General features: G+C 36.1%; 1 protein-coding gene across 2 annotated transcripts in view; it reads right to left on the bottom strand.

Annotated features, from left to right (window-relative positions):
• The window catches only part of LOC139105705 (UNC93-like protein), a 39,978-nt gene that overhangs the window by 15,316 nt on the left and 7,658 nt on the right, over nucleotides 1-17,004 (bottom strand). For both annotated transcript variants that reach the window (XM_070661959.1, XM_070661960.1), the window contains exons 2-3: nucleotides 4,298-5,025; nucleotides 338-560 (exon numbers count right to left, since the gene is read on the bottom strand). In XM_070661959.1, the coding sequence (XP_070518060.1) occupies nucleotides 338-560; nucleotides 4,298-5,009 (935 nt within the window). In that variant the 5' untranslated portion in view covers nucleotides 5,010-5,025. The remainder of the gene's footprint in view (nucleotides 1-337; nucleotides 561-4,297; nucleotides 5,026-17,004) is intronic.

Here is a 17,004-nt window from a genome sequence, read left to right as displayed (position 1 = left end):
GAAATTTATTAAACATTAATGTTTCAATACGAATATGAAAATTAATTGATCTATTATTGATAAGCGCAAATTGATACGGCGGCTGTATATAAATGTGTAATACGTGTCATTTATAGATATGCAAATCCGATCAGTTGATTAATATTCTGTCCATTAGCTTTGATTATCACGTAAAAATGTTAAGATCTATCTCGACCACTCTCTAATGTTTCTTAATGACCACGTTGTCCTTGCCCGTTCAACATATTATTTTGTCACGAGACTACTTGGTACTGATAAGCGAACTATTAGCATCCCAAACGATAACGTACGTTTATTAAATATACTCGGCACTCACCTGGAGAGAGGATCAACGAAGAGAGCTACGATGATCACCGCAACGACGACGCACGTGAGGTAGATCGCAGAAATTTCGTAGATTTCTGATTCCGGCGGTCGCTCCAGGTTCTCATGGCCTCCGTTACCAAGGACGCAGAAATCCGCACCGCACAACTTGATTTTGTCCCAGCTGCTGGTTGTGCTGTTATCACCGCTATCAGTGTGTCCGCCATCGCTTAAGACTGTAATTCAAAAATATTCTCCAGTTATAAATAATTTTTTGAATCGTTTACATTTTCTGCTATTTGAATTTAATTAAAAAAAATGTAATAGCAATCAAGAGAAAGTTTGCAAGGCTTTATTTTTTAATTTACAAAATTATTGAACTTGTACGTAAACTGTTACATCACAGTTTACACATTGCAGCCGAGAAATAAAATCAATAGAAAGATATCAACGCGAAAGATCTGCTTGGCAACTGCATATACTTGGATAAGAGAACGCGTAACAATTTATTACCAAGTCGATTATGCCGTTTCGAACAGAGTACTTAAAGAATCGCACGTGTGAGTGAGAGGTCGATCTGTTACGCTGTACCGGAAACCAGCGATATCGGCTCATCTTGATTGTAAGAGAGCCGAGACACGAGGAAAACGAGACGTGACGCTGGGCGCTTCGTAAATTAATGTTTCACTCACGAGTTTCACCGCCGACGGGAGTCTTTTCTAATCAATTTTGCGGGCTCGCGGTTTTGCGCATTATGCACGCTACACCTTAAGCCTTTTCACGATCGAACAAAAATCGATTATGCGCATCGGTTCGTTACGATGGAGGTGACGATGAACATCGAGGTCACGGTTGCAACCTAGTGGAATCCAATCGCGTAATTCTGTACCTTTATTCGCGACACGCGAAGCCACCGAGGACCTTTGTCGAATGTAAATCACGACTGATTACCTCTGACAGGGATGCAATAGACATCGCAATCTAGCGTGCTCCGATTGCTTTATTATCGCGGTTAAGACAGCTGAAATTGCGCAGTCATGCTACACAAGGATTCTGCGTATGCTTCGTACAAACGCGAAGAGAACCCGCGACAAGCGATGTGAACGGATTTTATCGCGTTCACGTGCGCTTTACGTCGCCATAAGTTATTTTAATCTTGAGACAGTGGCCCTGTATGAAAATTTCATGTTTGACTAGCGAGCGAGATCACTGAACCGATCGGCGAGGCGCATCGAAGAAGTGCTCGCGAACAATCGGAGAAAGAAGGTTCCCGGCTGCAGCTGTGCAAACGTGACCACGCACGTGTGTGTCGTAAATGAGGAAGCGCATAATATGCGATCGAATGCGTTCGTTTGCACGAAACCTCCTCGAAGACTTTCATTAGTATTCGACTTGTATCGGATACGTTCAACTAGAAATCGCGCCACGCGCCCCAAACTGTAACAACTCGCTCGAACGCCTCCAGCGTTGCGGCCGCTCGTACAAAGTGCCATTATTCGCGAGTGTGATGTAATATATAACAAGGTACGCGCGTTTACTGGCGATAAAGCCTCTGCGAGTGTGCCGAGAAATCGACCGGCGCAAATATCAACGCGCGTTTACGATGCGCTGCCGTGAAAAATTAATGGCCGCACGCGCTTCTCGTCGGTTAAATCATCGACCGGAACTACTGACACGTACGACTTTCATCTTCTATTGCCGCGGCGTGCCAGGAATTTTGTTAGTCGTAATTTCACACGGAACGCTCGAGCACTTCCCGAGACGGGAATTAATCGAGAATTAAGTAAAGCCTATCGGCATTCTGAAGTCTACATTGGCTGTGATCTGTGTGCGTCGATCAGGAAAACTTTCACCGAAGCACACGACGTTGATAATGTTACATCGTGTCCGACGATTCTCTCCACTGTCGTCACCAATTGTCGGAAATGTCTACTTTTAAACTCTATATAGTATCGAGGAAACACGCAGGAAGATCCGTACGGAAGTTTACGTAGTTTAATCCAGTCATGCGATTCCAAGGTATCGTCGACAAATCAAAAGTCTATTAAAACTATCGTAAAAAATAGCTTAATAATATAATAATGGTCCAGTTTAAATTCCGATAAATTTTACTTTCTTTAAATTTGAAATATCATGACTCGAATATTAAAATACTTAATATTAAATGATCGTAACAAGTAAAATAGCCTTCGTCGAAATTGTGTGTGATAAAAATATAGACTTTAAACACAACCAAAAATGTGCCGCTGATATTAAGGTTGCAGATTCAGGAATATATATATTTAATTACAATTTACTGTAATACAAATTATTAAAACTTTAATTAGTTTGGCAAAAATAAACCGGATCCTTTAGGATCGATTATATTGTATAAACGTGTTCTCTATATGATACACTTAATCGACTTCTTCCATAATCGATGTCATAATGCATAAGAAATTCGTTATCTGCAAATATTATCGAATCATTCCACAAAGGCATCGTCGATTTCGAGGAATTATTCAGTAATACCTGTCCATGCAATCTGCAACCTTCATGCAACTACCGGCCATTCATCGTTATAATATTACACACATGTCGGCCTCGACAAGGACTCAAACCGATCTTGACCTTTGTTGTTATTTGAGAATGTTGCTTGGCGTCAATGGCATCGACTTTTTTTTTACTGTCCGTCAAATGATTGAATAATAATTTAAGACGAACTTGGCTGTCCACATAATTATTTACATTTATTCGAATCAATATTTTTATAACGTGGAGTTCTATATTATCTGATACTTCACACACATTATTCGTAATTAAATCCTAATTATGTTCTTTTTTTCTTTCTTTTTTTTTACTCTAGCTTTATAATTTGACTTTAAATTTAGTTTTATAATTTATTTTGTATGTTCTTTTCACGTGTCGATTTCTAAAACGTTGCGAAGTATTACTGAATCTTGTACAAAATGGCATCAGGCCGAATTCAATCGTAGGACACAGGCGTTCGACGAAACGAAGAAATCGAAGAAACGTTTCTTCGCACGTAAGACCGGCACACAATGACGTGCGTACGTGTGTATATGTTTAAACATGCATGCAGTATCGGGGAATGCGTACGAGGTAGTACGGAAACCGACTGGCGCGGGTTTATACCGGATAAATCTCGTTTCTTCTCAGCGAGCGTGTGCGATTCTCTCTCCGTCGCTCTTGTGGCTTCTCATATTTAACAAGTCCCTCACTGGCCACGTTATCCCTCACACACACAGCGGAAACGGGACGGTATAAAGATACGAGTACACGCGTGTCAGGAGAAGCGTCATGTGATTAGTCGGACAGTCTGACTACAACGTTCGTTTCCACTGCGCGTATGCAAGAAAATATAATTGCTTTTGGACCCAATCATAATTTTATATTTTTAATAATAGATGTGGATAAGTCGAATATAAATGTTAATTATCAATTATTAATATCTCATTAATATTCAAGTCGATCTCATTTATTATTGGCTCCAAGAGTAATTATACTTTTTTGTTAGTACATGCTGCACGTATATTATACAGCAATTAATTTACATTTTCCTTCATCTTCTTGAAAAATTATTTAGCTCGACAAAAAAATAACGAACAAATGGTTTGTATTGCTGATCCAAAGTTGTGCATAATATAGAGAGTAGTATACAGGAATAACATAGTTGTCTTTATCTAAGCTGATAAGCTGACACGCAATTGTATACACATTCCACTGGAATATTTGCGCAGTATTAACAGATATATTGCGAACCGCTGGTAATTGAGCGTGAAAAACAGACGGTGATAGTATTGAGATGTTGTGAATTATTGGTTATAAAGAATGTCTTGATTACTATTACAGCCAAGCATTTTTTTTTTTTTTTAATCGTATCTGAATTATAACGCATCGACAAAATTTTATAACCTCAGACACGGAGCTACTTTTAAAGTGTTAAAATAATAATTTTTATATGCCGACTTACCGAGAGAAGATATGAGATTGCCCCACAGCTCAGCTGTTTGCCATGCCAGGAAAAAGAAGCCGAAGAACCGTACAACGATTGCGTCTACTGGCTGGTCGGTGATCTTGGCGTAAACGCCGCCAACTTGTGTCAGATACGTGGCCTTAGCGGCCCACATGGGCGCTGCACCGAGACCCAGGAGCACTCCAGCGGGTACCAGGGTGTAGAATTTCGGGTAGAACTGCGAGCCGATGTACGGCGCGTAGCACAGCATGGAGACGCAAAGGGTCCACTTGACGGTGAGCCTCTTGATGAGGAAAGTGGGTACGAAGATGCACGAGAGCACCAGGGCGGCATAAATAGCCGAGAGCGAGACGGTGCCGAGGCCGTCGCTTGCGTTGATCGACGATTGCAGATTTGCCGTGCCCTGGAACGCGGTGAACTGCACCATAAAGGCGACCGAGACGGTGCCGATGTTCTTTAGAATACGCCATTTCTCGCCGCGCGACAATTTGAATTTCCGCGATTGCGTGTCGTCATCCGCCGCCGGAAGCTGAGGCGGCTTTTGTGGCTCCGGTGGTATGCCGTCGGAACCGTCATCCTTGAAACTCTCGTTTCTGTAACCGACCCCGCTCACGGTCACCGTGTAAACCGTATCATCGCCGCCGCCGCCGCCACTATCACCACCACCTCCGCCCATACTTCTGCCACCGTCATTTTGCGATGCCACCATTTTACGTATTGACTACCTAGATACAAGAATTTCAAATAATGATTACTGAGCAGATTTCATTGGAATTTTTTTTTTTTTTTTTTTTTTTTTTTACCAACTCAAAGTTTCACTGAGTAATGACAATCTTCAGCATTCACTGCAAGATACGTTGATGATCGATATGAATTAAGTATTCTATACGCAAGTGACATTTCGATGGAAAGTGTAATTAATTGCAGACCAAGTTGTAATCTTTTGTCAAAGATTAATGGTAAATCTGTAATATTATTATAATAATTGTCAATGCATGGAATATTATTAATATACTTAAAAAAATCCGTGTTTATCACTTTTCTAGAAATAAAAAATAATTCTTAGAATTAATAAAGGATGAAAAAATAATACTAAAAGTAAAAAACATTTTAGTATCCCTAAGATTATAACTTATTAATACCGTTGCACTCAACGTTGAAAATGCTCAATAAGAAATGTTCTTGCATGAGTACCTGTGATTAACGCGCGTTAAATGAGAGTTTCGTCACTGTTCTTGACGCGAATAAAACGCACACAATTACATGAAATCATTTACGTATACATAGATGCACGTTCACATCAATATGGCTTTATACACTGCACACAATATTATGATCGCGTACATTGCTTCCTGTGTTGTTTCTTTATCAGATTGCCGCTTCGGTTCTGCGCATCGCGTGCATATCTGTTTATAATTTATGCAGTCGCAGCCTATTCCTAAATACTAATTTCTGATTATATTTTATTCATCCATCAATAATGCGTCTTTTTCTTATATAACTTTTGCGACTAAAAGTTTGTAAAAAGAAGCAATTTTATTCGATAAAATCAAGATTTTTACAACTTTTCGATGCAAGTTGCGTTTTGTTGCTTTTACGTCACTACTGCAAACCCAGAAAAAAGAGAGAAAGAGAGAGAGAGAAAAAAAAAAGAGAATCAATTTTATTAAACGATTAATCCGGCTCATTTATTGTTAGATATTACTCGTCTTGTAGCTTTCTCATAAATTTAATGAATACTTTTAATGCAATATAGCATGCATAAAACACGTAACTATTATATAGCATTATAATATTATAACACGCTATTAGAAACAATTTTTGCGCATTTATTACTTTCTTGTGCTACCGCTAACAAGAATCCGCAATCGAGGTGAACACGGCATGCACAGACGGCAACCTTTCGATAGAGAGAACGGCAAGGCCGCGTAATCTTTAAAGCAGGTCTACGACGTCTCGTTATGTGTATAATATTCACACGAATGGGTAGAAAAATATTAATCAACCGCCAGGTGTGTATGCTAATTTCGAGTGACTGTCGCGAATAACGGACAATATGCTATGATCGGAAAAGAACTTTTAAATATGCACACGTTGCCCTGGTTTTATCGAAGTATCAGAATTAAATTCACCATTATTGTAATTAAATATTTATTAATATTTAAATCATTAGAAATTATATATTTTTATCTGCATCTTTTTATTTTATTTACGGATATAATTTCAAGCGCGTTGAAATTTAGAGATAAAATAATAAATGCTATGATAAAATTAAAAATATGCATCTATGCTCGAAGAAATGTACCAAATGCAGAACGCAATTAATTTCACTCCACTTGTACGTGCTCGATAATTCTTTAATGGGTGTGATTCTCTGAACAATCGCCATATCTCTTTCGCGATAAAAAGCTATTGCTACTCGTGCCCGTGATGGTTTTACCGTTGAGTTTTTTTTTACGAATAAAACGCATGGTGCGCGTCCGTTTAAAACTGGTGCTTATGATTTTTAGAAAATAAATGATCAAGGTGTTTTCGCAAAATTTAATAATTATTACGTATTCTTCCACGCAAGATTTTAAATCGTGTCACAGATAGTTTCATTAAAATTGCGTGTACACGGATGAATTTGTTTAAATTGCAAACGTGGCGAATCGCATGCCTATTCTGTTGCGTCACTAGCAGGGAAAATTATGTGGCGTAGAGATAGACACGCTTCGTTACAGCCGTACGTAAAAATAATCAAAGTGACGTTTTTCCCTAATAAACTTTTGTTCCGACGCATCGATCAGTGGCTGATCGCGTGGGATATTTTTATACGACGATAAAATGTTATTGAAAAAAAACTTTTTCCACGTCTATCTCTTTTTTTTTTTAATACTTTGTAGAAACGCAAAAATTCGAGCCCTCAGCCTCGCCGTTGAGATACGACTAGAAATTGAAGAGAGATCAACGATTTTTATTTTATGACCTATTAAATTTTAACAAATCTCGATCGCGAAAACGGATTGGTTGACCCAGCACCAGAAACCGGTGGAATTAATGCGATTCGCCGGTGAAAGCCGGTTTGGATCGGTTAGATCCGTAATATACATTTGGTGTCGACGACTGAAGGCATTCCGCTCGAAGGCTTATAGATATATTGACATAATCGCATAAATCACGTCGAGTAAGTGAACCATTGTAAGTTGTTAGAAAGAACTATTGCTAAATAAATTAATATCGCAAATTTAATACATCGTTTATGCAAGAGATGCGCACAATGACTGTTACAATAATACATAAAAATCTATTCTATATATAGACTTTACAAGTTGCTCTTCGAATCAGCTAAAGAGAAAGATGCATATCTCGCGGAAAAATATATATATATATGTGTATATTTATGTATACGTATATGTATATACATATAAGATGGGCAATTGCAACGATTATTCAATTTCAAGACGATGTCGCGCGTTCGTAGGACGGCGAAGTGACGAAACGTCTAATTACCTTGACATGTTTCCCCGTGAAAACAGAAAACACGAACGGTGTCTAGATTTTTTCCGCGTGCACAGCGCGAATTATGCAGTTACCCGTCAATGACGAAAACTGTGATTGCCACAGACGCGTATTCGTAAAACAAGACATTTAGTAACCGAAGCCGGCTCGGTTTATCCCCTTTTTCTTCGAGATGTCTTCTGTCATTTCTGTTGAATTTACGTCATCCGTAAAACATAGTAAACTGTATACCGAAACTCTTACTAGTTTAAAAAAAAACTTCTTAATTATATGTACAATCACTGGTAAAACTGTATAGACTTGAAATTAAGACGTCGCAGTGTTGACTGAAAAAAGCGACAATTCCATTCAAGTTCCGTGAGATAGGGTTTTAATTATTTTTACCTTGCCATTAAACGTATCGTTCGCAAATCAAGATTTGCCGTAATTACTTTGCGGAATATCTCCGACAATAACCGCGTATTACGCGAGCGCACAATGGTCGAGAACGCGTGTGCAGATAAACCTGTAAATATTTGCCGCAAGGACAAGTAATATCATCGCCTTCAATCATCACTTAAGTCACACTGACTATTCAATACACACAAGACCCCCTCCAAAAAAAGAGCTAAAATTAATCCTAAAAAAACTTTATGATGACATAGCTTACTTATTAACGTTGCTAATTATATCAATCATTTATGTTAAGCATTTTGCTAGCGGTACTTCAAAAGATGTCAATGCGCAGTCGCCTAGCAAAACGGCGCACTTCTCTGAAATTGGGAACACAAACGGACGGAATTTTTTTTTTTTTCTCTCGCACGGTGAAATCGAACGTCAGGACGAGCATCGTCGCAAGGAATGGGATGGAAAAAAAATTCCATTCGCTTTGCACTTTCCAATCGCGTGAGCAGACGTGCTGATTGGGTTTAGTTAAAGCCGGGCGCGAGAGTTACATTATGTGAACGTCCTTGCGAGCAACGTTAAAATCGTCATTTTACACCAGCTTTTGCTACTGTCAATGGCGCTCTTAAAGTTTAAAGATTTAAATGGTACACTTCGAATTGATTTATGTATTGTCGTTTTTATCTTGGTTCGTCCGATATTTTTGCAAAATTAATGCCTTCGCATGAATTGTATAACAGTACAATCACATGAGGCTAAATTTACATATGAGCTAGAAAAATTTGAATATACCCATAAATAATCTTTAAAAAATATATACTTTTTTCAAAATTCTCCTCTTCGATATTTTAATTTTAATTTATAAATATAAATTTATTCTATATAAATTACTTTTTTTCCTCTTTTTTCTGTATTTGGAAAAATGATGAAAATTAATTATAAAAAAATATTAATTAATTAATAAAAATTAAAAAAAAAAATTTCTATGTTTTCTATAATAATGTGTAGTTAGTTTATTCAGCTGATGTATAATAATGCCTTTTTCTCTTTTCTATCTAGACAGTTCTATAGAGTGTAACTAATCTTACAGTCAGTGTTCCATTTTCTCATTTACGTAACTTCATGAGTCCTCTCGCGGAAAGGATATACACAAGCGTTAGATAAAATGTACACTGAGAAAAATATCCGATTCTACATGTACTATTTTTACAGTTATACAGAAAAACAAGGGGGAAGAGATTGCAGCTCTCATCACATAAGAAATAAAAAATAATCAATATTACAATGATTAATAATACGCTCTCCAATTACCATTGACATTTGCAGAATTGAATGTCATATCGATCCTGCGTACCTGGCGTAAAGCAGTACCGCGAATTACCGCATTCGCGTCTTCTTAATTCCGGCAATTTACGCGTACATTTTATAAGCCATAATAATTGAAGCGAATTGTTTATTTGATGGCCGTATATAACAATTATTCACATTATTGTAATCATTATTATCCGAACTAGTCATCGGTACAATCAATTACAAGTGAAAACTATCTAAAAAGATTTCAATAAAAAAAAAAAAATTAGGAAAAGCTTTGATACTAAATATAAAAATATATATCTCGAATAAAAAAATTTTTTTTTTTTCTAAAATTAATTAAATCGATAATTATATTAATTATAAAATTTATGAAAAAAAAACGTCTTTCTCGATACAGTTAACCCTTTACGTTCGTTTTCGCAATTCTATTAACGGTGCTCAGATAGCACGTACGAGGGTGCTTGTAGATTCGCATGTCGTCGATGTAATCAACGTGAATGCGTGACCGACCGTGCCATGCCGTGACACGTGTCACGACATGCATCACAATTAAACGGCGCTTACAACGTGTAAATCGACCACTCCTTGATACCCTCCGCGTCTAGGTATCCCGAACTATTCTCGAACGTTCATCGCTGGTTTTTCCACCATTCGTGTATTCTGTACGAAAATCGTGAAATCCGGAGAGAAGAATATTAAGTACCCGAGAGAACGCAAAGCGATATCGCGGAATGCAAATTAAGTGAAATGACGTGACGATGAAATGTTACGCGTAATGAATCAGCGTGGAAAAATTTTAAAGATAAACAAAAGAAAACAAATAAAAATTTGCGCTACCATAAGCGAGCTGCCGTTTTAACGGCGGTCGGACTATTGGAAAGTGTCGAAGATTACTCATTAAACCGACCTCGATTATGCAACGGTAGAACGCAGCGCACGATCGCCGTTCGTCCGGTTTCGCCAAACTGTTATCGACGTGCGTCGCCAAAAGTGCGATGTCCAATGATAGATTGCCATAATAATTGATATACTCATCTCGCGAAATTATAAAGTAACAAAGTTATAACGTACGATATTTCATTGTTTTCATGTGTAACACATTATTAATATCCCATATTATCTTATCATTTTCAAATATTATTTTTTTAAATTACAATTTCTTTTTGTACAGTAAAACGTACGAATTAATTAGAATGTTTCATTATTTTTAAGTCAATAAAAAATGTTTTGTGGTTTTTCAACCTAATTCTTTCGTATAACAAAACGGCGGGGCTGTGCAATGCACACGCAGCTGACTCAGCGCGGTTATCAGTGAATTATTAACGGCTACGTGCGGTATTCGAAAATCGTGAACTTGATATTAAGCGCGGCAGTCGATTATCCATAAGCATACAAGGCACTCCAACAATTCAAATTAAAATAATAGCGTTTTTTTTTTTCAATCGTCGATATAATGTACGATATTTGGTAATAAAATAATATAATTTAAAAAAAAATTAATTTGTGTTACTAATTGTGCGTAGATTTTTCATACATGCTAAATGTATGAATTCTTAAAAAATTAATTTTTTTTGGAAATATCACGGAAAATAGATATGCGATATGGATTTAAAGCGAGCCTGTAGTTCGTGAGATAAGGTCAAGGTACTGGCAAAGTAACTTGACCGGCATTCAAATCTCTTTCCGTTTCCTCCTCCTTTCTCCCTTCCTCTTACTATCACATTCAGGCTTGCTCATACTGTATCTCTACTACTACCAGAATACACTTGAATTCCCCGTAAAAATGTAATTCTACAAAAATGCAGATATAAATATGTAATTTTCGAGAAATCAATAGAAGCGTGTTGGAATTTTTATTTCAGAATTTTTTTTAATTATCAAATTTAAATGGTCATTAATGCAAATTTAATCGCTTGCGAATATACAGATGATTCAGTTTCACGTTCCATAAAAAACAGTTTAAACATTCTTATTCGTGACGTAAACCGTGTCTTTCATAATTTCAATTTGTGCATTCAGGCGAAGAGGGCAAAGAAGAGAAGAAAAGCGAGAAGCAAAAATTTACAATGAATTCGGTTTTGTTAAATGTATCTTGTTAAACATGTTATGTGAACATGTAAATTTAAATAGTAATATGATAATTATATATGTCAAATTATTCGATTATGACAATATTGAAGAAAGATACGTATTTGAAAAAATAATTTGAAGCATTATCGCATATTACGAAATAAAGTTCATATTTTTTTTATGCTAACGTTTATTAGATTTCCTTGAAAGATCGAGGAAATTAGCAGGATATGCATCATCTTTGCTTTTCACACACGGCAATTTAAGTGATATAGCAGTTGCATAATATCTAACTCGATGAAACCGTTTACTAATGATTCCTGATGACAATAAATGCACTGTTATGTTCGTCAAGTGATTAGAAGTATCCGGTAGAAGTTTTCTATCGACACTGTAATTTTTCTACGGCACTTTTAAGCTATCATTATATTTACGGGAACAATACGTATGTATTTATCTACTTGAGATGTAAATTAAAGTAACAAATAATACCCTTTAGCAACCTGTTTTGTTCTTTATCAACCTATAAAGTGCTAATAACATTGATGTATCTGTATAAAATTAACATAATTGGTGATTAGCAGTTTTGAATTAATATTTCACGATTAAGCAGAAAAACTACAAAAAAAACTGTATCGCTTCTAGTAAATTCACAATAAATTCATTAAATCTACGGCATACATTTACATATATTTTTTTCATAGCTGTCTGTCCCATAATTGTCATAAAAAATATATAATAGTAAAATAAAGATAATTATATCTGAAAAAAAAATATTTAAAAAATGCCGTTGATTAAATGTCAAGTAATTGAAGAGCTCACTAGTTGTCATATTACGCGTTACATCATTGACCATTGATGTCATTGATCGTCGTGAGAAATGAGATTACATGCGGCACATACGTGACGCGAAAAGAGGGAGAAAGAATTTCTTGAAGAATCTTCTTGATCAAATCGATCGATTACATGACGTCATACATATCATTAGTCGACTCGCAAGAAAGATAAAACTGGTTTGTAACAGTAATCCAAACTTGCGACTATTATCTGTTATACCATCAATCAACGAAAAGCGGTCTACCGGTTAAAGAACCCAGTCGTTTTAATTGCCATTATCGTTCTTTGACACAAGAAAAGTAGATATTCTTTTCACTACACGCGACGAAAAATGATATATTACGTGCGTAATCACGTGCATGAGAATGTGTACGTTAACTGATACCGCTTAATCAATGCGTAAGCGAAACTCAATCTCTTTAATGTTATACAATACTAAACAATGTTATCTTAATCCGATTTTATGATCAAAATCAGTAACATTAGTTCCTTTTAATTCTTTGATTTTCTTTTTTTCACTAAAAAATAAAAAAACGCAAGAAAATTCTTAGCAGTTTCAATTAACCTTTAATGCGAATTACTGCGAGACGCGAGTATCTTTCTCTCAATACATTAGGATCATAACGATGACACGGATGACACCGATCCATTGTATGCACAAAGACGACATGAAAGGTCCTTGTGAAAAGGAAAGATGCCACCGAGCTATGCGCTGCTCGTTCGGCATGCATGCGTAAAAAGCGCGCTGTTCGTACATGCAAATGCACGCGATTACATCGTAGATCCCGTGAGGTTGATATTTGTCAACGTTAATTATCACGAGTATTTTTTTTTGTTTTTTTTCTTAAACTTCATTCATAAATTAACGAAATCTACATATCTATTTCTCGCGAGACGCATTTCGATAAATGCTATTTATTTTGCAAGCAGATGTATATCAGATAAATAATTTTTTTTTTTTTTGCTTTAAATAAGCAATGTAATTCTTTTCGTGTGAGTTTTATAAAAATAATTATCGTGATAACTAATCATATAATTCATTTTCGTCTATTCTTCTATATCCCTTGTCGAATGCATTGTTTTAACTTATTAGATATGTATCAACAATTTAAAATTCAATAGCGCTGCAATGTAAACTTTGCATATTTGAAATATATTACGTGTTTCTAAATATTGGTTTGTATATCACGTTTGGCCGCGGAAGGATTTTGCATTATTTATACACACATATGCACCGTTGGTCGTCAACGTCAGTGCATATTACGTGTTTCTAAATACTGGTTTGTATATCACGTTTGGTCGCGAAAGGATTTTGCATTATTTATACACACGGGAAGCTTCAACCGGTTGCATTCGTTGACGTATATATGCACCGTTGGTCGTCAACATCAGCGCATTGTTCTTTTAAATTAGGCTAATGTTAATTACAAACAATGAGCCAATGGATTTAGTTTTCTCAACGGCGTGGGGCGTATACTCATTTTATATCTCGACGATTTCGATTCACCAAAGGCTATGAAAGGTAAAGCGACCGATCTGATTAATATCTTATCCTTAGTAAAAGTACTTCTCATCGCTATGTTATCACGACGTATTATCAAGCGGGATTCAACGTGGAATAATACAAGCGAATCGTGGAATAATACGCAGGAAATATAATTGTAGCGATTTTCAACCATGTGGATCATAATTATATTCGCATGACGTTAATACTCAACGCACGTCGCCGAATACAATGTAGAACACGCGCGGAGCACGCGATAGATCTCGCTTTTCTGAAATTAATTTTTATACTCGCGTTTTCATCCCGGCGCAATTTAATTCCCGCCGTATCTGCGCGTGCAATCGCACATTAAATATAGCACAGTCGTATTTATATGCATCTCATTCTACGTATTATACAATTAAATTAAACCAAGTATACGCTCTTTTAACATTTTCACGGACTGAAATAGACGAAAGTGATATACCGAAAACAGCCGGGGTCGTTATAAAATAATCTTTAGCGCATATCTAGCAGGCTTAGAACTGTGCGCGAATAATCGCTTGGAACTGTTGTCACACGAAATAATTAAGAGCCGCCGGTTAATTGATGGAAGAGCGAGATTTCATACGAACGCGCGCTGTCAATAATCCTATCGATTTATCGGTATCGAACGCCAATGCATGTGGCTCGTATATTCCGCCCACTCCTCGATTTTATTGCACCTGCATATATTTCGTCCGCGCTCTGACCGAGACGCGCGTAACAAATGCACGCACGTGGCCGGATACTATATTCGCTATGGTTTAGAAAGTCCGCGAAATAATCGGCTCGTGAGTGCTACAACCGTTTCACAATAAATCACCTAGTAAGGTGTGCCCGTATCGAGTGGTCTTCACGTGGAAGAGCGTAATAGATCACAAACGCGCGGATCCTTGATGCAAAAGTCTTTGATTCATCATGCGCTGGCCAATGGCCGATCTTACACCCCAAGGAAAATAACTGTTGCTATTAGCACTTCTGCGAGAAATGTGTAAAACTAACTGTAAATATAATAACCGTTACGCGAGATTTGTGCGACGCCTTCTATTTGCTAAAGTATATGCATTGCGTACTTAAAATATTAAAGCACGATTATCGAGATGCAGTGACAATATGGTGACTAATATTGGTTCTTTCTTCCACAAATCATACAATGACTGTTACATATGAATGAAAAAAACATTTCCACGTATCCTCAAGTTTAACTTGGAATTTGTGGCTGTACCGCTGAAGAGGCATGCACAATATACGATTTAAATTAGAATATATTGTTAAAATTTTATCCAAGTAATTTCACATAACATATGTATGTTACATAATCTTCTTTAATTTAATTAAAATGTAATTTTTGAAAGTAGAACCTTACACCAGCAGGAAAAAAAGCTCCTAATATTATATTTATTATCACATGCAACAATGATCTTTATCAAACGCAAGCGTAATAAATGTGATGGAAAGGTAATAACCTTTTCGTAATATATAATATAATATAAAAAAAATCTATTCATAAAATAAGTCCTAGCTTTTTCAAATGCATATCGTTGTAGGTTAATATATTTAATTACTTAAATAAAATTATTATCCTTGTCCTTCGATATATTGAACGTTTAAAACGTATAAAATAGTTATATATTTTTTAATCTGGAAAATCTTATGTGTAATTTATTAAAATCAACTGCAGATGCAAGCTAATATCAATTGAAACTATTTACATTCCAGGTGTAAAGAATAAGCTCTGACATCAGTTTGTTTTACTAATCAAGCGCACGTATTTAAGTGTAATTTTGTATTTCGACGAACCTGCACATGTCAAATAAATTAGAAGACGTAATGTTATCTCCACTCTTTAACCACGATGTCTTTAAGCGCAAGGTGCAGTTTTATGTTGCACTTGACGGTCGTAAATATCTTAACGATTTTGTCAGCTGTCTAATGTCTTTTGAACATATCGTCAGCTTCAAGCTCTCCTATCCTGTTTTTTAACGAACAAAATACAGGACAGATAAAAAAAAAAAAAAACTATTCGACCTATGTGCGATAAGATAGAGAAGATAAATCATCGTCATTCAGCATTCGTGAATGTATTGTGAAGCACGGTAAAAGAAATCTTTACTTTTCTGTTAACTACGAAATTTGTGATCGAAAACAAGAAGACCGGTGTGCACGCTCGTATGTGATTAATCATGTATAATTTTTGAAATTGTGAAAGACCGCTGAGTATTAAACGATAATTAGATGCTCTCGTAACTGCATTCTGTCTCGTTACATTATCGCGCATCATAGCGTACGTCTCCCTTGCGGTTTCTGAAATATTTCATTATTCTTATCGCAGGTTTAATTAGTCATTACCTGGTCGCCTCGTCGCTCGATATTACACAGGCCCAGACGTAAGCGTGTGGTATTAATAGAAGTAATTTGTACAGAATGTGTTAGCGCAATTGGTCTTTCCATTGATATTAATACGCAAGCGAATGCTATATAATTTTTTATGCGAAATTTCTTTATGAGAAAATTAATATAATTATACAGTTTTTCGATAGAAATTGTTTATGTGGAAAATATTCCAAATTACATATATCTAATATCTTTTTTGAATTTTTTTGCAAAAAAAAAAAAAATGTAGACAATCCTTTCACTTTTGCAATGTCGAGTTTTGAATGTTTGCATATTGAAATACCCGAATTCTCATATTTCAATTTTGCTAATAAAAAAACTTTCGCTCAGTGGCTACAAAATTATCATCAGAAAAGTATTATAATCCCACGAACGACAAAGAAAAATTCGGTATGGCTGTTAACGTAACGCTTTATCAAAATAATTTCTAATATTTCTGTACGATGCGTTGACGCATAGAACTAATGATTTCTTTAGAAAGGATCAAGTGCTTTCCTATGCTGCATCCGGATGAAATGTTGATGAAATCGCTGGCGAAAAGTTCAAATCTTACGATATGTAAAGTGAAATTAGTTAGGTAACAACACTTTCCGTAATCCATCTTCAGTATTGAACGTTCTGGCGTAATTTTGCGATAAAAAAATTACCGATATCATAAATTTTACGTACCATGAAACAA

Source organism: Cardiocondyla obscurior, linkage group LG09, assembly GCF_019399895.1.
Source record: "Cardiocondyla obscurior isolate alpha-2009 linkage group LG09, Cobs3.1, whole genome shotgun sequence".
Taxonomy (NCBI): domain Eukaryota; kingdom Metazoa; phylum Arthropoda; class Insecta; order Hymenoptera; family Formicidae; genus Cardiocondyla; species Cardiocondyla obscurior.
This window is presented reverse-complemented; position numbering and strand designations above follow the sequence as displayed.